The sequence below is a fragment of the Rhinatrema bivittatum genome, chromosome 7 (genome assembly GCF_901001135.1).
Source record: "Rhinatrema bivittatum chromosome 7, aRhiBiv1.1, whole genome shotgun sequence".
NCBI lineage: Eukaryota > Metazoa > Chordata > Amphibia > Gymnophiona > Rhinatrematidae > Rhinatrema > Rhinatrema bivittatum.
Window position 1 is genome coordinate 271,603,385 of NC_042621.1, and position 23,469 is coordinate 271,626,853.

General features: G+C 42.8%; 1 protein-coding gene across 1 annotated transcript in view; it reads right to left on the reverse strand.

The window, feature by feature from the left end:
• Nucleotides 1-23,469, reverse strand: part of KAZALD1 (Kazal type serine peptidase inhibitor domain 1) — an 83,700-nt gene that overhangs the window by 4,833 nt on the left and 55,398 nt on the right. The window contains exons 3-4 of the mRNA XM_029610239.1: nt 19,243-19,403; nt 7,981-8,128 (exon numbers count right to left, since the gene is read on the reverse strand). Of these exons, the coding sequence (XP_029466099.1) occupies nt 7,981-8,128; nt 19,243-19,403 (309 nt within the window). The remainder of the gene's footprint in view (nt 1-7,980; nt 8,129-19,242; nt 19,404-23,469) is intronic.

The following is a 23,469-nucleotide window of genomic DNA, read 5'->3' on the forward strand; positions in this document are numbered from 1 at the left end:
TTATCCAGTTAAACCAACTCTTCCCCACTGCTAAATTCTTAAGCCGGACACTCAGTGACACCACTAAGCCGGTTACATAGGACCTAACCCAGCTAAGAACTATTTTGAATATTGGGCTTTAAGTCTTTTCTATGTGCACATTTTCTGGTTTGTCCGCTTTTTTTTTTTTTTTTTAACTCCCAATGCACTAGCCTACCATTAGCTTATTCCATTGAGAGTTTAAAAAAAAAAAATCAGCTTGTCTGTTAGGAAACCGTGCGCTGAATTTCAGTACACAGTTTTAACGCTCAGTTTTTTTGTTAGGAACAGTGGCTTCACACTGAAAGCAGGAAATAATTAAAGTAGAGAGGCAGAGGACAGGCTAAGAATGATTGATTAGGTTTAATTCAGGTAATGTGTCTGGCCCTGGCTCAACTTCTTGTCTACGCATGAGGAAAAGCCAAGCTAATTAGTGTATTCTGCCTTACTACTCCCTGGCAGTCACCGTGACCTCAAAGATCACATTCCGTATTTGCTTGTCCATACATAAATATAAATATATAGAGAGAGAGAGACAGAGAGAGAGAGAGAGAATCAGCTTCAGTAGCTCCCTTTGTATTTTGGCTCAACAGAATTAGATCATTAGCTTGACTTTGCTTTCAGCCTTTCTGGCTGGCTGTAGGTGGAAGAAATAGTGGCAGGAGCTAAAATATGAAAAATAGAAATCTGAAAGACATAACTCAACCTGGGCCTGCAGGGGGACTGTGAGTTCATTTCCGGTCTTGGGCTCTGATTGGCAGGAGCTAACGGCGAGGCGACACTCGCAGGCCTGGGAGAGTTAAGGCACTTCCCATCATTGCAGCACCTTCCCAGTGGTTCAGTTGCAAGGCCAAGCTTGATTATGTAAGAGATCACGGTGAGGTGAAGCGTCGGGAATAAATGTGGGTATTTCAGACGAGAGGAAATGCAAATCAGTGCTGGGAGGTAGATCCAAACATTTGGGCTCCACTGGGTTTATTGGGAAAAGTGGAGCTTTGGGACACGGACAAACTGATTTCAAAAGACAACTAGACACAAAAGTGTAGTACGAAAAGGTCTGTAATAGTATTAATGCGATCTGAAAAATCAAATTAGAATCAGGAGGATTTTATCCTGGATCAAAACTGAAGTAAATTTTGGATTTCCCATAAGATCCTCTGAGGAAATCCACTGTATTTCTTTTTTTTTTTTTAGTGCTTTGGAGAAAATTCAAAGCAGATCCACTGAATTCAAAGAGGATCCATCAATTCAAAGAAATTAGTACTCAATTTCCACAAATCTACTTCAGCTTTCTCACAGATATGAAGTAAATTTTGTTGCAAATGTGGATTTTTTTCTTTTTGTAAAAAAAAAAAGAAAAAGAAAAAAAAAAGTCTGTCAAACCCATTGTGACAGATCTGTGGAATTTTATGCAGGTTCGTCGGTTCTGTGGCAGACTTCTTTTAAGGAGATTCTCACAGCCCTATTCCTGAGCCTTGGCTCTTCCAACCCAGCAATAATTGCCAGTGAATGTAGCTTACCTGTAGCATAACTATCCCATGTTGCAAACACACAAAATACGATGAAGCATTGTGATGTTACATTACAATGGAAATGTCATTTCAATGGAGCATCACAAAGTGATCACATGATCTAAGTGTGACTGACTTTCTCTTATTGTGCATTTCATAGCAAGATACCCGGAGGTCAATATTCAAAAGGATCTAGCCCACTAAGCAGGTATTTAGCCAGCTAGATGAAAGCCTTTGAAAACTGACTGAGCTGACTAAATAAAATTTAGCTGGGAAAATCTGGATGTGCAAAAGAGAGAGAGAGAGAGAGAGAGAAGACTAGTCATAATGCCCTCATACTAGGTAGGTATTTATACTTCTATATGAGGCCCACCTAGCAACTCGAGGTGAGGTTTAGGTATTAGTGTAGAGGTTAGGGGCCACTTTGACATTCAAAGTGAGATGTACGAACAGAGCAGTGCTCTCTTGTGAAGATTTGATGACCCTCGGAGTGAGGAAACTCAGTCAAAGATGAGATTTGTGCAAGGTTCTGTCAACCTAGCTTGATGTTACCATATAGAGGTATAAATACCTACCTAGTATGAGGGCATTATGGCTAGTCTCTCTCTCTCTCTCTCTCTCTGTCTCTCATGAAGGCCCTGATAGCTAGGCTGTCTCTTCAGCAGCTTAAAATACTAAAAACGCTATTTGAAAAAACATTGCAAAGCACGATAAAGCCATATTGCACGGCTTAACACAAATGAAAAAGGTGTAGTTAAAGCCGTGCGATATGGCTTCACAAAATTGTGAAGCCAGGCCCCAAACTCCTCCTCTTTTTCTGATTTGCATCTCACCATGCGTTATGGTGCTTTTGCATGCGTTAAGATGTTTTCACAAGCGTTAAAGATGCGAAAACGCCATATAGCACTTTAATAAATGACCACCTAAATTAGCCGGTTACCTTACCCACTCAGTGGGTCTTTGAATATTGTTTTCCTGCATTTCAGTTTTGTATGGTAGTGTTTAATTTTACAATGATGTCATGTAAAAAGAACCAGTGGGTCTCAGCAGGGCCGGATTTAAGTTTACGGTGCCCATAGGCAGAGGACTGGTGCCAGGGGGTTCCTCCTCCTCAAATCGGGGGGGGGGGCATCCTAATTTTTGACTGCCTTCAGAATTGGGCGCCCTAGGCATGTGCCTATGTTGCCTCTGCCTGTCCCTGGATCTTAGGCCTTTGCTTGTTTGTTGCATGGCTGATGCAATCTACCTAGTGAGAGAAGCAAATATTTTATAAAACTATTCCCCTGAGGCAATAAGGAGAATCAGATGGGAGCTTTTCTCCACAAACAGAAGTGTACAGAAAAGCAGGAATCTTTTGGACTCCTTCTGACTTGCTATAGACACCTGCAGTTGGGAGTCTTCAGAGGCTGAGGACCAGCTATACTGAGGTGGGAATTAGACGAGGTTGTTCTCTAATAACATTTCAAAGGGAAGGTGTCCAGTGGGATTTCTGAACAAGCCCTGGACTAAAGTCTTTGACAGACATAAACATCGGTGCTGCTTTACTCACATAAGTCTGAAGATTAAATGGAATACACATCAAACTCATTTAAAAGAAAATTATGAGGCTCATACTGTTAACATGAAAAACCTTAGCCTTATTTACATAGTAAGTCACCCAGCACGCTCACTATAAATTTCACTGTGTCCAACACCCCAAGAGAATCCCTTGGGTTCCCCAGGGTTACAGTACTACATGTCTATTAGCATGCATGGCCCTGGAGTTTAGCCTAGCCCATTTCAACTACAAGGGCTCCTAAATCTGTGCCTTAGTAATGATGTATGTGTATTCCCATATCCATAGCATTGATGTCAGGAAGAAGGTAGCAGTAATGCTCAGACACTCCCCACCGGGTGGTGTCCAAAGTTTAGGGTAGTAAATAAAACTCCAGGAGTCCGGAGGCTCCTGAGCTCTTTTCTCCATAGGCAGTTCAGGACTGAAGATCCTCATCCCTGGAGCTGAAGGAGAGGGAGGGAGTGCCTGGAGCAGTTGTAAAGGGGATCGAAGCAGAAACCTTGCTAATGTTCCCTTGGAGGAGACCCCGGCCTAGGTTTCTTCTGCTCGGTTGGGAGTTACCCAGAATTGTGGATTTGGTGTAGAAGTGGAAATGCACATTGGAGCAGTTCAGGCTCCCAGGGACTGTGTGTTTTCCTGCTGGAGATGCTCTGCAACCAGGAGAGAGGTATTAGGAATTTCTTCCAAAAAAGTATGCAAAGGGCATTCTCAGCGAAGAAGTCACTGGTGCGAGAAAGGTCTCATTTGCCAGAGGAGAAGGAAAAGTCATTCAAGTACCAAAAGATGGAGATCCTAAAGCTGGGAAGGGTGATCTCCAAAGAGTATCCTGGTAGTCTGGTAGTCAGATAAATGCCCCTGCTGCAGATGGATGGATTGTACATGTGATCATTTGGATTCTTGTCTCTGCTTTGGATCTTCAAATCTCTTTACAATCTTTGGTCTTGACCCGACTTGACCATTGCAGTACTGTTTATCCAGGTCTCCCATCTTCAACTTTGCGAGCCTGGCAGGTTGCTCAAAATTCAGCAGCATGTATCCTTACTGGCTCCCCCCGATTTGATCATATTGCACCTGTTCTTGCTTCATTGCACTGGTTGTCACCGGTTTAAAATCTTAACTCTAATCATAAAACATTTAATAATGAAGCTCCTCAGCGTGTCAGTTCATGTCAGGCACAGTATTAATCAACCAAATCAACAACCCTATTTACAAAACATTTTCAATCCCCAGACCAAAAAAGAAAGGTGGAGGCCTAATGCTAATCATCAAAAAAAAAAAAACCCTACAGATGAAATTACTTCCAACTAACACCCACACTCCACTGGAAATTGCACTATTCGACTCACCATAACTACAAATCTGTCTTGTATACTGCCCCCCTAATTCTCTGGATCGGAACTGCTCACCACTTATAGAATTCTTCTTGAACAAAATAGCTATCAACAAACCCATAATTATCTTAGGTGACTTTAACATACACAGACACCATCCCCCAGTCCCCCACATGTACCTCAATTACTGATGCTCTCTCATCCCTAGGCCTTAGTCAAATCATCAATGGCCCAACCCACAAAGCAGGTCACACACTAGACCTAGTCTTATCAATACTGATATATGGGCTAACCACAAAACAAGGATCACAAATATACCCTGGTCGGACCACTCTATAATCCACTCCAATCTGAATTCAAACTGCAAATTTACTACAATAAAAAGCCCACCTAAATCCTTCTCCTACCGACCACCCTTTTGCATTGAAACACTTCAAGAAAATTTACAAACACAACTAATAAACATAGACATATCTAACGCAGAAAACACAACTTCGTCCTGGCTCATCATCACTAAAACATTAGCAGACATGATAAAGAAAACTATCAAAAACCCAGAACCAATGGTACAACGACAACATCAGATCAGCCAAACGTGAACTCAGAAAAAAAGAGAAAACATGGAGGAACAACAAAACAACTACACTACTTAACACCTACCGAACACATCTAGCGGAATACAAAAAAAAACTTATCCACAAAGCAAAAAAAGACTTCTACTCAAATAAAATAAACAAATACCAACATAACCCAATGATGCTTTTCAATATTGTAAAAAGCCTAACCAAATCCTCCAATGATGACCAGTTATCATCAACATCCAAGATCTCAAGTAACGACTTTGCAGATTTCTTTAACGAAAAAATAAAAACCTCATAAATAACAACCTCAACAACAACTCGCAGGACCAGAAAATACAGAGCATTCAAACATCAAGTTGGCCCAACTTTGATATAGCATCATCACTGGAAATCCAAAAGATCATCAAAAAAATGAACCCAGCTAAACACCCTATTGATTGTATACCCATAACGATGATCAAAGCCATCGAACCATCAATAACCAAAATGCTAACTGACATCATAAACCTATCCCTCACTGAAGGAAACTACCCAGAATGCCTAAAATCAGCAATTATCAAACCCATACTAAAAAAGACCAACCTTGATCCAGATAACCCACTGAACTACCGACCTATAATCAAACCTATCTTTCATTGCCAAAATCATCAAGAAAATCGTTCACTCCTGACCACCTTGAAGAAAACAACATCCTACTACCCATGCAATTTGGCTTCAGGAAACAACTGAACACTGAGATAACTACTCCTATCATTAAATGACACCGTACTCAAAGGTTTCAAAAATGGCCACAGCTACCTTTTAGTCCTACTTGACCTATCAGCAGCCTTTGACACGGTAAACCACTCTATCATGATTGACCGTCTATCCAAAATTGGTGCAAAAGAAAAAACCCTACAATGGTTCACATTCTATCTATCTCAAAGAACCTACCAGGTGTTAATCAACGACACCCTCTCAAAAAAAATAAACCTAGACACTGGAGTTCCCCAAGGCTCCGCTCTATTGGCGATACTCTTCAAAATTTATCTGCTTCTGATATGCCACTTCCTCTCAAACCTTAAACTGACCCACTTCATATATGCGGATGATATACAAATATTAATCCCAATACAAAACTCTCTAGAAGAAACCTACAAAAAAACAACCACTTACTTCAACAAAATAAAGCAAATACTAACCAACATGAAATTCATTCTAAACTTCGATAAGACTGAAATAATCATACTGGATAGAAAGAACAATGCTCCTCAACTACCACCACTCAACCTAATGAACCAAAAAGTGGCAATCTCACCTGTCAATCATGCCCGCAACCTTGGAGTCATAATTGACAAGGAACTTTCCTTCAAGAACCACATCACAACTAAAATCAAAGACGGATATCACAAACTTCTAACCCTACGTCATTTAAAACCTTTCCTCTCCCCCCCCCCCCCCCCCCAATGACTTCAGAACAGTCCTTCAACTACTCATCTTCTCCACCCTGGACTACTGCAACTCCCTCCTATTCAACTTACCTCTCAACATCATACGACCACTCCAAATCCTCCAAAACGCAGCTGCAAGAATACTCACTGGATATAAAAAACATGATCACATTACTCCTACACTTACATCACTACACTGGCTCCCAATAAAATTTAGGATAGAATACAAAATACTCTCCATAATACACAAAATAATATACAAAAAACAAACAAACTGGCTAAGTACACCCTCCAAACAGAAACCTCAGATCAGCTAATAAAGGTCTATTAAAGATTCCACCTGCTCATTCCAAACAACTCACCTCAACTCAACTCAAAAGAGAACAATTTCACTAGGAAGCCCTAAACTCTGGAACACCCTCGCAATCGAATTCAGAACACAACAAAACTTAAAAACCTTCATAAAAGATCTAAAAACCTGGATGTTTTCCAAAGCCTACCAACTCACCCAATGATTCTAAAACACCATTTCCCTCCTAATGATCCTGGGCAAACATGTTGAACCAATGCAAGAAAGTAATATAACACATAACCGAAACCTGTATAGCTTGACATACGAACTACATTTATAAAACAGACAATATCTATGTTAACAATCACAAGAACCTTTTGGAAACTCTGTTAAACATTGAAACTTTGTAAACCGTTGCGATGGCGAAACCGAACGACTGTATATAAAACTTGATAAATAAATGTCTAAAAACATATAGGCCACAAAGGAATCTCCGTTCAGTAGGTCAGTGCCTACTGGATGTTCCCGCAGTTCGTGCAGCTCGGTGTGATTCTTATGAAAATATGTTTGCATTAGCAGGTCCAATGCTATGGAACAGTTTGCTGGGTTTTTTTTTTTTTCAATTAGTGTTGTGCTTTAAGGCTTGGAACTGAAGACCCAAGAATTTTTTTTGTCAGTACTGATTGCAATGCTGTGGCAGATTTTGTCTGTTTTTTGGCCTTGTCTGTTTTTTTGATCTACATTGTGATTTGAATAGAATCTGTTGTTCATGTTGTGCTTGTTTATTATGAATGCTTTTAATGTAAGCCACTTACAATTTTAGATAATGTTTTAATAAAGACATAATAAAGGTGTGCATTCTGCCAGATTATTACCATTTCACCAGTACCTCGGTAAACGTTTGTTTTTGGAACAACCCAAACTTGTTGTGACTGCATGCCTCTTTCACTGGAGGTTAAAAAGAAGTCCTATCACCCTTTGGGTCTTGATGCCCGGCTTCCTCCCCCCCCCCCCCCCCCCCCCCCCGCCCCCATTGGAATAACCTGGGAGGCCAAGGGATGCAGGATGGCCCCCGCAGCTCCCAGCTGTGCCTCTGTGTCCAAGGAGAGAGTGGAGCAGGGATTATTCATCATTTATACAACTAAACGTTAGTTGAGGAACCATAGTACTGACCCTGTCTGCGTGTGGGTGGAAGGGGAGGACAAAATCCACAGTTACTTCTTATGATAACATAATGCTATGTATACAAACATGCATTTTACCTGGTGTAAGCACTGTGAGGCTAGCAGTGGCCACAACTTCCCCAAATTTGTTCCTGGCAAAGCAGTGGTAGGTTCCCTCATCTGTTGTACGGACTGCTTGAATCTGAAGCCATCCGGTCACTTCATACTTCTGCGGGCCTCCCCTGAACTGGAGCCAGATGCACATGTTATCGTGAGCATACTTTACCTGAATAAACAGCAATAGCTGCTCTGCCTGAATGCTTAAAATTCACTTAGGCACAGGGGGCGTCGATATTCAAACACAGCCAGATAAGTAAGTTAGCCGGATAAGACTTATCCGGCTATCTTACAAGGTATATTCAGCAACTAATTTCAGACCTGTTATTGAGCAGATCTTAACTTATCCGGTTAACTTGATTGGATACGTAGCTCCTCCATGATCTGCCCACATCCCGCAGATCACTTATCTGGCTAAGTGGCGACCACTGACTGCAGCCAGATATTTAGCCACCGCCATTCAGCCAGATAAGTTGCTATTTGTCTGGCTAAGGAGCTCTGAATATCAGCCTCAACATATATTGTTTATGCATCCAGGAATGGAACTGTTTATATGCTCCAGGATCACAGCTCTTGTACTCAGGACGAACCAAAGTTTCATAATAAACTAGAACTTCACATCTGCAGATCTGGGTTTAATTCTGCTTTGGACTGAAAAGGAGTATGCTTGTATTTCATGGGCCCCAGGCTTGCGTTAGATGATTCTGGTCAGAGCTAGATGAAAATCCATTCCAGAACGACTCTGAGCTACTAATGGAAAGGAGTGAGCTTAAATCTAAACAAACAAAAGGAATAATACATAAACAGCTGCTATGGCATTTACTGAAGTGGAGTTCTGACTTCTGTCCAAGAACCATCATTGCAGCTAATGAATATTGTCTTGAATAAGATCTGCAACACAGCTAGAACAGCATCAGCAACTTGGAACTCCTTACTCTTCCCCAGCCCACCCAGCCCCAAATTTGCAGCATTTTTCTGAATTCCTGTCCTCCCACTGACATATTTAACATCACTTAATACAACTTTTTCCAGTACCCCCTTACCTGCCTGTCCTAGCTCCTTTTCTATGTGATAGCCTTGCAGGGAGGAATATTCTCACCTGTTTAAATCTTGCACCATTCTCCAACAGGCAGTACAAATACTTGCCTATATAAATACATATCATAGCAATAGTGCACATGTTCTTAGGAAAAAAAAATGCATCACCTGAGATAATGCTTGGAAGAGAAGAGAAACCATTCTTGAACTATTAATTCAAACTTGTTCATTTGGAGAGATTATGTGCATCTCTGATTACTAAGTGCCAGTTTCCTTGTTTCTGAGGTGCATTACTACTGCACATTTCCTCCATTAAAAAGACCTATCCTAGTCTCCTTAATAGTGGAATTTGCCCCAGTTCTACAGAAATCTATTTATTTGCCCATAAAAAAACAAAAACACCTCAGTTCAAGACAGTGTTTTCCTATTTGTTAAAGTTCTGGTTTGGAATATAACAGAGTTGCTTTGATAATTCATAATTTCATAAGTATCTGAAACATCTTTCAGAAACATTGGTAATCATTTATTGCATATAATGATTGCTATCCGATTACATTTGCTCTTATTTACACTAGCATTAAAGGGTACTTTTTAATCCAATTTTGTGAGTCATTTGGGAAAACATTAAAGATCACATTACAGTAAGAAACCATCTTTCAGCCAGGGATACACTGCAGTTCTTGCCAGCTCTTCTCTATGGTTTTAATGATTCTGCTGCCTTTAACCTACACGAGGTTCATTACAAAAGGCAATTAGAAAGCATCAAAAACCTATTTACTTTTCTCTCCAGCCTCTGGCAATGTGTCAGAACTGCCATAAAGGAACATATATAATACTGAAACCCTCACAAAGGCTGGTAATAAAACTTTATTAAGATCTAATTTGAACTTTCTTGAGATCCACTGAAAAAACAGGAATGGATGAAAATGGGCTGAGGGGGTTAGGAGCAGAATCTTTTGGTTGGTAGCTGAGAGTCAGGCTTGACCAGCCCTGATCCTCATTGTTGAGCAGAGGACTGGGGGGGAAGTGAGGCCAGAGGAATAGCCTCTTCTCAGTAATACACATCAGCAGCAGCAGCAGATTAGATTTAATATTCCTTGCTTAGCTTGGACAGATGCTTGCACATACACATGGGGAGGGTAATTTGTATGCACAAATCCGCTTTGAAAATTCACGGGTGCGCATGTATCCTGTCCCAGCATTCATGTACAAAACTGTACCTGCTTGGAGAGTAGATGTCCTTTTGTGCACGTAAGTTACACGCATACTTTTTGGAACCCAAAAGGTAGGAGCATATGTTCTGTCCCCACCTCGGAATGCCTCTTTGTCATGAGTGTAAAAATACATGCAATTTTCATAAAGCCATTTATATGTGTAAAACTGGGGTTTATTTGCTAAATCCCATTTAGAATTAACCCCCAAATCCCATAGGGTCGGAATAGTATTACCAACTCATTTTTGTCACAGAAGCATAGAACATGAAGGCAGATAAAAGACCAGTCTAACCATCCACATATCCTGCTCAGCTTTGTAGCCCCTTCCTCTTCCTCAGAGATCTTCTGTATTTGTCCTTATCTCCATCACTTCCACCACTTTCTGTATAGAAATAGATTACTCCAGAATATCTTCCCTCTTTCACCCACATCCCAGGACTCCTTGTTTCAGAGCCTCCTTTCTTTTGAAAGAGACCTGCCTCCTGAGCATTTAGTCCTTGAAAGTCTTTAAATATCTCTATCAAACAGTATCTCCCCTTTTTCTTCCTTTCTCCAGGTTATCCATGTTTAGATTTTTTTTCTCCTGTCCCCTATGCTTTATTATAAAGACCATTGACTATTTCAGTAACTACTCTCTCGATCAACTCTATTCGGTTCACCACCTTTTGAACTTACGGTATCCAGAATTGTACACAGTACTCCAAATGAGATCTCACCAAAGACTTATACAGAGGCAAATTCACCTCCCCTTCCCTGCTAGCTATTCTTCTCCCAATGCACTCAAGCATCCTTCTGGCTTTTGCCATCACTTTATCCACCTATTTGGCTACCTTATGATCATCAGATATGATGCAATAGGGCATAGTGCCATACTAAAGAGTAACAAATCACTTGAACCAGATGGTTTATACCCCAGAATTCTGAAAGAACTAAAAAATGAAATAGGAGATCTATCACTAGTAATTTGTAACCTACCATTAAAATCATTGATTGTACCTGAAGATTGGAGGGTGGCCAATGTGACACAGATCTTTAAAAAGGGCTCCAGGGGTGATTCAGGAAACAACAGAATGGTGAGCATGTGTTAAGATTTCACTTATCCTATTTTCATAAACCTCCCCCACCAGCAGAGGCCCTCAGTTTGCCTCATCACTATCTTGTCAAGCCTCAGTGCCCTTGCCACATCTAAGTCCCAGCCCTATGTAAACCTGTCTTGCCATAGTAGCCTTGTCTTCTCATGGTATCAATTCTGGCTCCGCTGTGTCCCATTAAATCATGTCTTTCTATATGTTCTGTGATTTTGTTCTTTAGAATAGTTTCTATTGATGTTTCTCAGTACTGAAGTCAGGCTCACTGGTTTATACTTTCCCAGATCACTACTGGAGCCCTTTTTAAAGCTCAGCAACTCATTCGCCACTCTCCAATCTTCAGATGCAATAGGTGATTTTAATAACAGGTTACAAATTACTAGTGATAGAACTGCTATTTCATTTTATTAGTTCTTTCAGAACTCTTGGGTGTAAACCATCTGGTCCAGGCAATTTTTTACTCTTTAGTTGGTCAAACTGCTCTATTACATCATACAGGTTCACCATGATTTGTTTTAGTTCTTCCAAATCATTCCCATTAAATACAATTTCCTGCACAGGTATCTCCCTAACATCCTCTTTAGTAAACACCGAAACAAAGAATTCATTTAATCTTTCCGTTATGGTCTTGTCTTCACTAAGTGCCCCTTTAACCCCTTGATTATCTAATGGTCCAACCAACTCCCTCTCAGGCTTCTGCTTTGGATATATTTTAAAAAGCTTTTATTATGAGTTTTTGCCTCTTCAGTCAGCTTCTTTTCAAATTCTCTTTTTACCTGCCTTATCAATGTTTTCCATCTGACTTGCCAATGCTTATGCTTTTTCCTATTTTCTTCAGTTGGATTCTTTTTCCAGTTTTTGAAAGAAGTTCTTGTGGATAAAATAGCCTCTTTCACCTCACCTTTTAACCATGCCTGCCATCATCTATCCTTCCTTCCACCTTTTCTAATGCATGGAATACATCTTGTCTAGATTTCTAAGATGATATTTTTAAACAGTTTCCATGCTTAATGTAAATTCTTGAAAGGTAATTTTCAAAGTAATTGCTCTAATAGTATGTTACATTTACATGTGCAATTTTCAATAGCTCATTTATGCACTTAAGGTGAACATACACATGTAAAACCTATTGATAATTCAATGGCATATATTATTGCAATTTTCAAAAGACCACTTACATAAGTAAAGAACATTTACACATGCAAAATCCAATTTTAAGTATGTAAATTCTTTTGAAAATTACCCCATTAATCTTTGTAGCTGCAACCTTTACTTTTTTTTCCTATTTTCCTCAGTTTATCAAAGTCTCCCTTCAGAAAGTTAAATACTAGAGCAGTAGATTTACTTAATGTTCTTGTTGCGTCCGTCGATGCTAGACGGCATCGCCCAGTTTGCCTCACCTTGTTTACAGCTCCTCCCACATCCCTAGGAAAAATGGCTGCCGCCGCGTCTACTAGCCAACCTCTCCGGCGTCCCCGGAACGGCTATGGTGCTGCCTCCTGCCATGCTCCTCTCAAGGGCCTTCTAAGGTGCACGCATGCATGCCACCCATGTCTTTATTCGAGCATTGGCACGAACCTCGGTGGCATTCCCCCTCTACTGACATCACGCCATCCGGGTATATAGCCTGTATTCAATTGCTAGCTCGCTGAGTTAGCAAAGACCTGGATCCATCCTGTCTAAGCTACTCTGCCGCTTCCGTGCTGCCGCTGGAAGCTCTCTCTCTGCCCTTCGGGGTATTGCTAACCTGGGTACCCGCTCCTCAGGGGCCCTCTGCTTTATTTCAGGTGCCTTACAGGGATCAGGTACTCGCTCCTCGAGAGCCTGCTCTCTCTGCCTCGGTGCCACTACCAACTTCTTCAACCTGGTGGAATCGCATGCCAACAGCAACCATCTAGTGAGTAGTCTAACTCTCAGTCTATCTCATCCACAGTACTACCTTGCTGGGAAACCTGCACCAGAATTCCCCTATACCAGCAGGGTGAGAAGGGTCCCCTCTGCCGAGGGGCCTGAGACTGCTACTTCCAGACTATCTCACTACTGCCACCTCTGGTGGTACACCTCAAGCTGTTTAATAAAAGAACTAAACTCTGTTTGTCCATCTGCGTTTAGCCCAGTACTGTGGCTCCTCACGGGGCTCCTCCCCGTGGGCGTGGTCACCTGCCACAGTATCCAAGAATCCACCCAAACACCGCTTAACCATAACAGTTCTCCCTCTAGTCATTAAGTTATATTTGATCATATTTTAATTAGGGATGTGAATCGGGTGCCCCATCATTTTTGCTATCGGGTTTGTGTGGCCGCAGGAAAATATCAGTTTCCCGTGGATCGGCATTTTTTTTTTTTTAGTGAAAAATCATTTTTTCGGATTAGTGCGCGCTAACGGGAGTTAGCGCGCACTAACAAAAACCGTTAATTTTTGTTACTTTTTGCTATATTTGTTAGTGCGCGCACTAAGCCGAAAAATGATTTTTGACGAAAATTCGGGGGAAATGCGATAGTTTCTCATTTTTCATGAATTTTTGACGAATTAAGAAATATTGTACGATATTTTAATTCGTCAGAAAAACAATTCACATCCCTAATTTTAATCACTGTTGCTAAGCGGCCCCATTACCATTACCTCCCACCCCAAATACGGCGTTCCACTAAGAATTAGGTTTAAAATGGCTCCCCCTCTTATTGGTTCCCGGACCAACTGCTCCATGCAGCAATCATTTATTTCATCTAGAAACTTTACCTCCGTAGCATGTCCTGATGTGACATTTACCCAGTCAACACTGAGGGGTAATTGAAATTTCCCATTGCTACTGTGTTGTCAAATATGTTAGCTTCCCTAATTTCTGTTAGTATTTCATCGTCTGCCTGTTCATTGTGTCCAGGTGGGCAGTAGCAGCCCACACTGCTATTCTCTTCCCTATTGCACATGGAATTTCCATCCTTAAAGATTCCACTGTGCATTGGTCAGGCAAAGCGAAGGTCTGGGCTTTGGGAGAGTCAAAGGCGTGGGTAGGCAAAGTGAAGGTCCGAGCTTGGAGAAAGTCAATGGGGAAGTCAGGCAAAGCAAGGTCAATGTCCATGTAGTCAAACCGATGAATGAAGCAAGATAGGAACAAGGAGACAGGAACAACGAGAACAGGAACACAGGGATGAGACGAATCTCTAGGAGGCAACGAGTACTCGACCAGCGAGGAGACCTGTTGCAAAGGCAACGCTAGGGAGCGGAGCCTGAGCTTAAGTACTGTAGTAAAGCTGACATCATCATCCGGGGCCACGGCTAAGTTCCCGGTGCGGTCCCTACTTAAGGATCAGTGGTGTGCGCGGCGCGAGTAGCAGCGTCTCTCCGCGGGCCACACGGAGAGGCCAGACGAGAAGTAGTGGCAGGACCGGGAATGCCAGGAACTGCAGCAGGGCCGGAGGCACCGGGAGAGGCCCGAGGACGGAGCTGATGGCCCACCGCCACCACGAGGAGGAACCAGAAGCTGGAGTCACTGTAGAAAGGTGAGGGGGCCGTGCCGCGGGTCTGCCACAGATGGCATGCGTAACAGCCTGCTCATAGCTTTTTAAAATTTACCCCCAAATCAGTATACAAAAACTTTCAAATAAATAAATAAATAAAAATAAAAATTAATGATATTCACAGCACTAAAATATACATGCATGTGTTTTTGCAGGCTGGGATTTGCTAAAGACAACTACACTGTGATGAGGTGCAGTTTATATACAGAGGTTTACAGTGCCTAAGCAAAACAGATGATTACAACTCCATGAAGTGTAGTTATCTGATTTGCTAAGCCATCCAATGGAAACTTCTGCATGTAAATTTTCTACCAGACTTACTTGCACATGAGTTCCAGTTGAAAATGTATGCATGCAAAATCATTACTTCTGTGCAAAATTAAGCGCACTTTAGTATATCAGCGACAGTTGTAAAAAACTCCTTCAAAATTCTCCTACTAAAAACTTCTGCGCCCCTTACTTTTCCATGATGAATTTCATACTGTATTGCAATCCTTGTTATTCTGAGGTCTAGATTACTGCAATGCACTTTATCTTGGCTTTCCTGACAATGCTCTTCGCCCTTTACAATTAATTCAAAACACTGCTGCGCGCATCTTGACAGGCTTTTCCAAGAAAGAACACATCTCACCAGTGTTAATTTCCCTCCGCTGGCTTCCCGTTAGTTGTAGAATTAAATGTAAGATTCTATCCATCATACACAACCTTATACATAACCTCTCATCCATATGGTTGTACTCCGCTCTTCGTGTATACCAACCAGACGCCTGCAATCCCTAAATAAATGTCTACTCAAACTTCCCTCAATCTATCTAGCCAGGCTAGACATAACTAGGAAATGAGCATTTTCAGCTGCCAGTCCATTTTTATGGAACTCCATCCCAGATTTTTTAAGGCTGATTGCCAACCCGAAAGAATTAAAAAAAAAATTGATAACTCATCTATTCTCTGCTGCCTTCTGTATGTCACCCTCCAAACGATTTCAGTCCTAAGCAATCACACTCACGAATGTTAGTACTTTTTACTCTTCATTCTCTGTATTTTTATTTAGTTCTTACTATGTGTTATTTTACTTCACTACGTTTATGTTTATTATTATGAGTGGTTTTTATTTGTAAACTGTTTTGGACAACCTTAGTTGTAAAAGCAGTATATAAACAGTTTTAAATAAATAAATAAATAGATCAGCCTCTAGATCCAAGAAAAGATGGGGAAACATCATCATCCTTGTTTATTTATGACTCACTTTTCCAGCCAGGGAGTTCAAAGCATGTTCCAGATAAAATGACTGAACAGTATAACATGGTAATTCTAGTGTAGGATGTATGTTAAACATAAGCAAACATCTAGTTTACAGTAATTAAATGGCAGAGATTTAATAACATTGGCCAAGTAACCCAATAGATATTATAGTAGAGTCAAACAAATGTGATTAGGTAGAATATCAAATTAAATTAAACCTTAAATAGAAACAGCCCAAAGATGCTGTCGAGTATAAGTACTGAAGTACAGTTTAAGTCTAAACAGTGCAGTAACGCTGTTCAAATGAGGAGTGTTACTGCTAAACAGCTTGCTGCCAGAGAGTCTCATGAGAGACCTGCTCTCCGAGGAACAAGGCAAACTCAGGAAACCCACCCTGTTAGCAAAACTTCTGTCTCTTTCAAATACTTATCCCAAGAGACAGCTATTTCAGCCCATCAGCAGTCAATTGGGTAAAACAGAAGCGGCTTTGTAAGTTCATGATTGTTGGTGAATCTGTGCTGGGGACAAAGAATAACCATATATCTGAATTTAACTGGAAAAAAAATAAGGAGATGACCCAGTTGCTTTATTTGCCAAGAGTAAAGTCTGCAGCCTAAATTCTCAAAGCGGACTGAGACGCACAGACATGCACGATGCACAAATGTACACCTGCTAGGGTCAGGTGTAAGGGTTCACACAAACATTTATGCATGCATTTTTGAAAATCGAAAGTACATATGCAAATGATTTCCCTGGGAGTGCCTCTTTGAGAATGCAGAAAAGTATGCTCAAAATAGTTTTTATGTGCACCTTTCCATATATGACCCTCAGGGTACTTTTCAAAAAGCCCATTTATGCAAGTAAAACCACATTGTATGCCTAAATACTTTTGAAAATTACCCGAATAAAATCTAGTTTTGTGTGCATAAATGGCTCTTACAAAATAGAGCCAGTTTTATGCAAGCTGCGGGGTGGGGGGTGAAGTTCAGTTCGAACTGATGTGCATAAGTATACATATAAGCTGCGCCCTCCGAAAAGGAGATGTGATGTTATACAAGTTAATCTATACACACCCAGCACTTACCCAAGAACTTCTGCATATACAAGTTGCAAGCAGACTTTAACCCTACCCACATGGTTATAAAATTACCCTCCCATGGAAAAGTAAGCAGTCAGTATTGCATGCTTCCAACATATACATTTGCACCACTGCATTAGCTTGGTCTTAAGTTGCTCAGTAAGTCTTGCAGAATGTAACAATTTATGTAACGATGGCATACTGGCCAGAGAAAGATCATACACCAAGTCCTCTTACTGTTGCATTTTCTCCTTTGTTCAGAATTACACTTTCCTACCATATATGCAGGCAACAATAACATAGACCTATATTGCATGCAGAACACAGAGCTGCAATTACTGCAGCAGCAGCAAAATATGAGTATAGATCCATTTCCACAAATGAAGAATATAGCAAGGAAAAAAGAAATCAATAGAGTGACCAGAGAAAGGAAAAGAGATGACAGTAAAACAAAAACCAGCTGAGAGAGACAAAACCAGAAAAAAAATAATGAATTAACAGGGGAACTTTTAGAATCTGAAAAGAGCAATGAATTACTTTTAAGTGGGGGATCTGCATCAGAGAGTTTTATTACTCTACTTTTGTTATTATGGATGTACTATTTTATCTGATGCAAACTGCCCTAGGTCTCTTTTATCAAAATACAGAGGTATATAAGTGTAAATATAGTTTAGAATAATATTCTTTCTGGAACATGATTCATCTTGCAATATTTTGAAAAGCCTGTACTGCAGGGGGTAAATTTTCAATAAAGCATCTAACCGCAAAGCTGCAGACATGCGAGAATGTCATGGTCTGTACAAAGCAAGGCAATTTTCAAGCACAAGCTAATCCCTCTCAAGAGTATGCTCGTTTTAGCTGCTCATGCTATTTAGTACGCCCTTGGTAAGTAACATGCTCATTATGGGGGCGATGCAATAAAGTGCACCCAGCTTAGCACACAGGTGGGACGCGCATTTTTGCACGTGCAAGTCTAGCACCCGATGCAATAAGGAGATTAGCATGTCCAAAACTTGAGCCCAAACAAATGCTTAACCGATAGCGCCCATCACATGTAAATTCCATGTAGATGAGGCTATTAGCTATTACCCCTGATGCAGAAAATTGCTGGGCGCCCAACCAGGACTTTTTATCACGGTAAATTTAATGCCAGCTCCGGAGGTAGTGTAAGTCAATCCGCGAGTCAAGGGTTCATGAAGAATGTTAAAATCATGTCCTCTGTGGTTCTTCCTATTTAGTATTATTGTGACACTTAAATTATGTATTGTGACACTTAAAATAAATGTATATTGTCTTGATTTAAAAAAAAAATCTTCTGGATGCACAATTTAGATGCTCATAGGAAGGGGCACTTAGCTATGGCGGTCTTTAGCAATCTCAACAAAATCGGCCAGAAACAGGATAAAACAGATGCTCGTATTGAATGCCCATTGCAATTGAGTGTGCCTGATGCATTTGAGCATGAGGGATGCACAATTCTCTCCTAGCGTGTCCTTTTTTACGCAGTCCCTCATTTAAATGCATCAGGCGTCCAGGGGATGTGGCTGCGTGCGTGTTAGGAAAACGGGCACGCAACGAATGTCTCACTGCATCTGCCCCTTAATAAATTAACGCTGGATTCTAGCAAGTCCTAAATAGAATCGTTAACGAGCATTCACTAACTAGCGGGAAAGTTGAACATACCACGCTATTTAGTAGGAGCACAGTAACTACCCTCAAATGCATATGGCATTCCCTCATTTGCATGCATGGACATGCAAATAGTTGCATGCTCACACTAACTTCTTTTTGGGCTCCTTTAATGTGCTTAGTAAGGTCTTCCTGCATAGCTTGCTGGTTTTAGCATGCATTCTAAAGTGTATTGCACAGGCTACTAAGCCTTTGAAAATGTTCCCCAATGTCTACAGTTCTATGCATCACTTAGTTCTATTTTACCAACCTAACTTATTTTTCTCATTCAATTGGTTTCAACTAAAGCCAAGCAGCTGTAGCCTTACGAAAGGATATGCATATTTTCTGAAAGCTTTTCGCTTTTCCTGGCAGATCTAGCAAATCGGTGGTATACCTGCACTGAAATGTGTGGATCATCTCCTGGTAACAGCATTTCGGTGCCATCCTTTCTCCACTCAATGAATGCCATGGGGTAGGCAAAGACTTCACAGCCGAAAATCACATCCTGCCCAGTGATATTCCAGATGTCATAGGGAGCGGACAGGATCTGAGGTGCTGTGGATATATTGCATAGAAAATCATGGGAGGTCATTCAAATTGAGGTACATAAATTCCATCCCTCCCCCCCCCCCATATTAAAGCATAGACTAGTAACCATCTCTCTGTGCTATTTCTTAAATTACCTTTTATCCCATACATATTATGAGTGCCCCTCATGAAACAGAAATCCGATAAGGCACCTACTGCGAAGTTTTTCCCTTGGTTGATACTATTGCTACTTTACTAACTGTCAACAGAGAATGCTTTGAAAGGTAAATTGAAGTGTTAGCATTGTATAATACTGCATATTGTAAAAATTATACTGCCTCCAAAATACAGTTTCTCAAAGTATATTTTTATACTATATTTCTATCTGTTTAATTCTCAGATCACTGGTACAAATGATAAAAGAAAAAGAATCAAGGAATCACCCCGAACTAGAATTAGTTCCCATTCTAAGCAAGTAGACAGTAGAATTGCTTTGATTGAAGGTTAGGCTTTATACATATCTTAAAAATAGATAAATCATGTCTGCATGAGGCACAGAAATGAAGCCGAATGCTATATTTTGTGGTGCTCTTTTACAAACAGAGCTAGAAAATTCCTATCATATCCATGACCACATTTTACATAGCCTGAAATTTACAGCAAGACAATAAACTCCTTCAACTTCTCAACGTTTGCAGATAGAAACTAGCCCCACTCTTTAATTGCTTTTCTATTACCCAGCAAGCTTCTGATCATAGAAATAACTCCACAGAGCTGCCAGAGACAGGGTCCTCCTGTAAAATGCAGGGGGGGGGGGGGGGGCAAAGACTGCCAGCAAGGCCCATTTAATTGGGATGGGAACAACTTCACGGAGAAAGGCGGGCTGTGCTGCTAAAGTGCTCCGGAGGGGAGGCGCGCGCTCACACGCGGCTCCGCAGCTGCTGCTGACGAATGGAGGACGGCGGGGAATTATGGCGGGAAGGAGCGCGGCGGGGCTGCAGACGCCGCGCAGAGCCTGCAGGGAAAACTGGCAGAAGCGCCGTTTCAGCTCCCTTTTAACCTCGGCGCATCATCCCCTGCAAGAGCTTGGGAACTCCCTGCTTTTAGATTTTCACTCTTTGCTCGCACTAAAACGAACCCCCACAATGACATGGAGGATGTTTGCTGTCATGGGGGGGGTCTTTTAAAGGATTTGAGCTGTGCAAACTTGCTTGCAAATGACGGCTGACAAAGGCCAAGCGCCTCATCCAGTCTGCCCAAGTCTGTGTTCACTTTTAGTCCATGTTAAATAGCAGTTGCAAGTTAGTTTTTAGAGGAAAAACCTCGAGCCCTAACGCTGAATCTAAGAGGAGCCCGTGAAAGTCGTTTGTCTGCAGGCGATAAGGACGTTCCTTAAAGGCACCCAGGAGCAGGCTGGAATAGGTTAAAAAAAAAAGTCCCATGGCTATTGTTAGAGCAAGGTACAAACAAGTTTGCGGTCCTGGTGGTCTGTTTACCAAGCATTTTCCCCATAAACTGGGAGGAACACTTCCCTGCCGAGACAAAAATAAGCAGAGAGAAAGGTAACCCCACTGCTCACTTCGCACCTGCTTATTCCTTTCCACACCTTTGCAAAACATTGTTACAAAATATGCTGGGAGGTACCTTTTCATCCTCTCCTCACTTTATATTGTATGGGTGGCCTCATTTTTTTGCTGCATTAGTTATGCAACCCCCTGTCCTGGGGTCTCCTCGGCTTTCGGGAAGCCTGGGATAGCTGAGGCAAAGTGAGGAAATCAGTCTCGGCTGGGAGCAGATAAACTGCGGGGCCAAACTGAGCTGAGGACACAATCCCAAACACCTCCACAAAATAACTGTCCACCACAGATGGTGTGGTCCAACGAAAGATCTTTTATTAAACAAACTGTTTAATAAGGGGATTAGTTAGCGCCTATACAACCTGCGTCCAACGCGGAGTGAAACATGATTTTCTGTACTGCCTCTTAATATTGTTGCGATAATATTGGTGATATTAAGTAGGAGGAAAAATCTTACTAGATAAACGAAGCTTGACCGACGTGCCGCAAATGCGCAGTAGAGACCAGCTCTACCGCGCATGTGCGGGCGAGCACGTCGGCGGTAGCGAGCGGCGGCGGTAGCGGGCGGCGGCGACGGTAGCGGGCGGCGTCCAGTGGCAGCAGCGGGCGGCGGCGACGGTAGCGGGCGGCGTCCAGTGGCAGCAGCGGGCGGCGACGGCGGTAGCGAGCGGCGGCGGTACCGGTAGCGGCGACGGCGGTAGCGGGCGGCGGTAGCGGCCAGTAGCGAGGGAGGGAGAAGAGAGAGGGAGGGACGGACTGAGTGGGAGGGAGGGACTGAGTGGGAGGGAGGGATTGAGTGAGAGGGAGGGAGTGGGACTTAGTGAGAGGGGGGACTGAGTGAGAGGGAGTGGGACTGAGGGAGGGAGTGGGACTGGGAGAGGGAGGGAGTGGGACTGAGGGAGAGTGAGTGGGAGTGAGTGAGGGGGAGGGAGTGACTGAGTGAGAGGGAGGGACTGAGTGGGAGGAAGGGATTGACTGGGGGGAGGGACTGGGGGACTGAGTGAGAGGGAGTGAGTGGGACTGAGGGAGGGAGTGGGACTGAGGGAGAGAGAGGGAAGGAGAGAGAGGGAGGGAGAGGACGGAGTGAGTGGGACTGAGTGAGAGTGAGTGAGAGGGAGGGACAGAGGGGGGAGGGAGTGAGTGAGACTGAGTGGGAGGGAGGGACTGAGTGAGAGGAGAGGGAGGGTGGGGAGGAGTGAGGGAGGGAGGGAGGTAGGGGGTGGTGAAGAGTGAGGGGAGAGAGAATGAGGGGGAGGTGAGAGAGGGATGTAGCCCGTTTTAACGGGCTTAACGGCTTGTCTTTAATAAACTAACTAAAAAAAAGTAAAAAAAAAAAAAAGCGCCAGCAGTTGGGTGAAGGAAACTGACGCTCAATTGACAAGCATCCATTTCCGGAACACCTGGCTGTGCGGCGTTTATTGAAACCGACGTCGATAAATTCAGCACTGGTTTTCCTAACCGGCAGAGGTCTGACGCTCTTGGGCTCCCGTTATCAAGGAGGCGCTAGGGTTGACAACGCGACCCCCTAATTTAAATATTAAATGGTGCCCTCAGGAGGGGCACCTGGGGGTGCGATAGGAAAGGGGGCGCTGACTCAACATCTTTTAAGATGGCTGAAAAGTAACTCACTTCCTCTTCTGTAGATGGACTGCAGCTCCCCAACCCTGCTCACAGATTCCAGTCAGGCACAGGCTTCCTTCTGGTCCTGAAAGCCCACTTACCGTTCCCTTATTTCAGTCGTTGTGATAATATTAATTCTCAGATTAACTTCTTTAGATATCTCTTCACATTTCTCAGACTTCCTGAGACATCTGTGAGGTTTTTCTGCCCAACTCCTCCTTCCTTTCCCCTGTAACCCCGGGAGAGGGCCACAGCTGCCTCCTCCGGCTGGTTTGGTGACTCTGAGAGAGCCCCCTCCCACATTCTATCCATGGTAGTACACCCTTTCCAAAACCCAGTCTGTCTGTCACAGAGTTACAATGCTCTCCCTCTGACCATTGGATGACCTTACACTTTCTGGAACCTTTCCCCTTTCATAATACCCGTGCTACTTTCCTTCCAAGAGGAAACACCAATTTTCAAACATTAATTATACACTCTGTTAGGGGCAGATTGAGGGAAAATATCAGCCCAGGGAATTTTTTTCAAAAGATGCCCATGTGTTCTATTTCAGACACCCTTGTGCACTTTGGGGCGGATTTACGCGAGCAGGGCCTTGCGCGCCGGTGCGCCTATTTTACATAGGCCTGCCGGCGCGCGCAGAGCCCCGGGACTCGCGTAAGTCCCGGGGTTTTTCGAGGGGGGCGTGTCGGGGGCGGGGCCGATCGGCGCTGTGTTTTCGGGGCGGGACGCGGCGTTTCGGGGGCGGGCCCGGGGGCGTGGTTTCAGCCCGGGGCGGTCCGGGGGCGTGGCCGCGCCCTCCGGAACCACCCCCAGGTCGCGTCTCGGCGCGCTAGCGCCCCGCTGGCATGCGGGGATTTACTTCTCCCTCCGGGAGGCGTAAATCCCCTGACAAA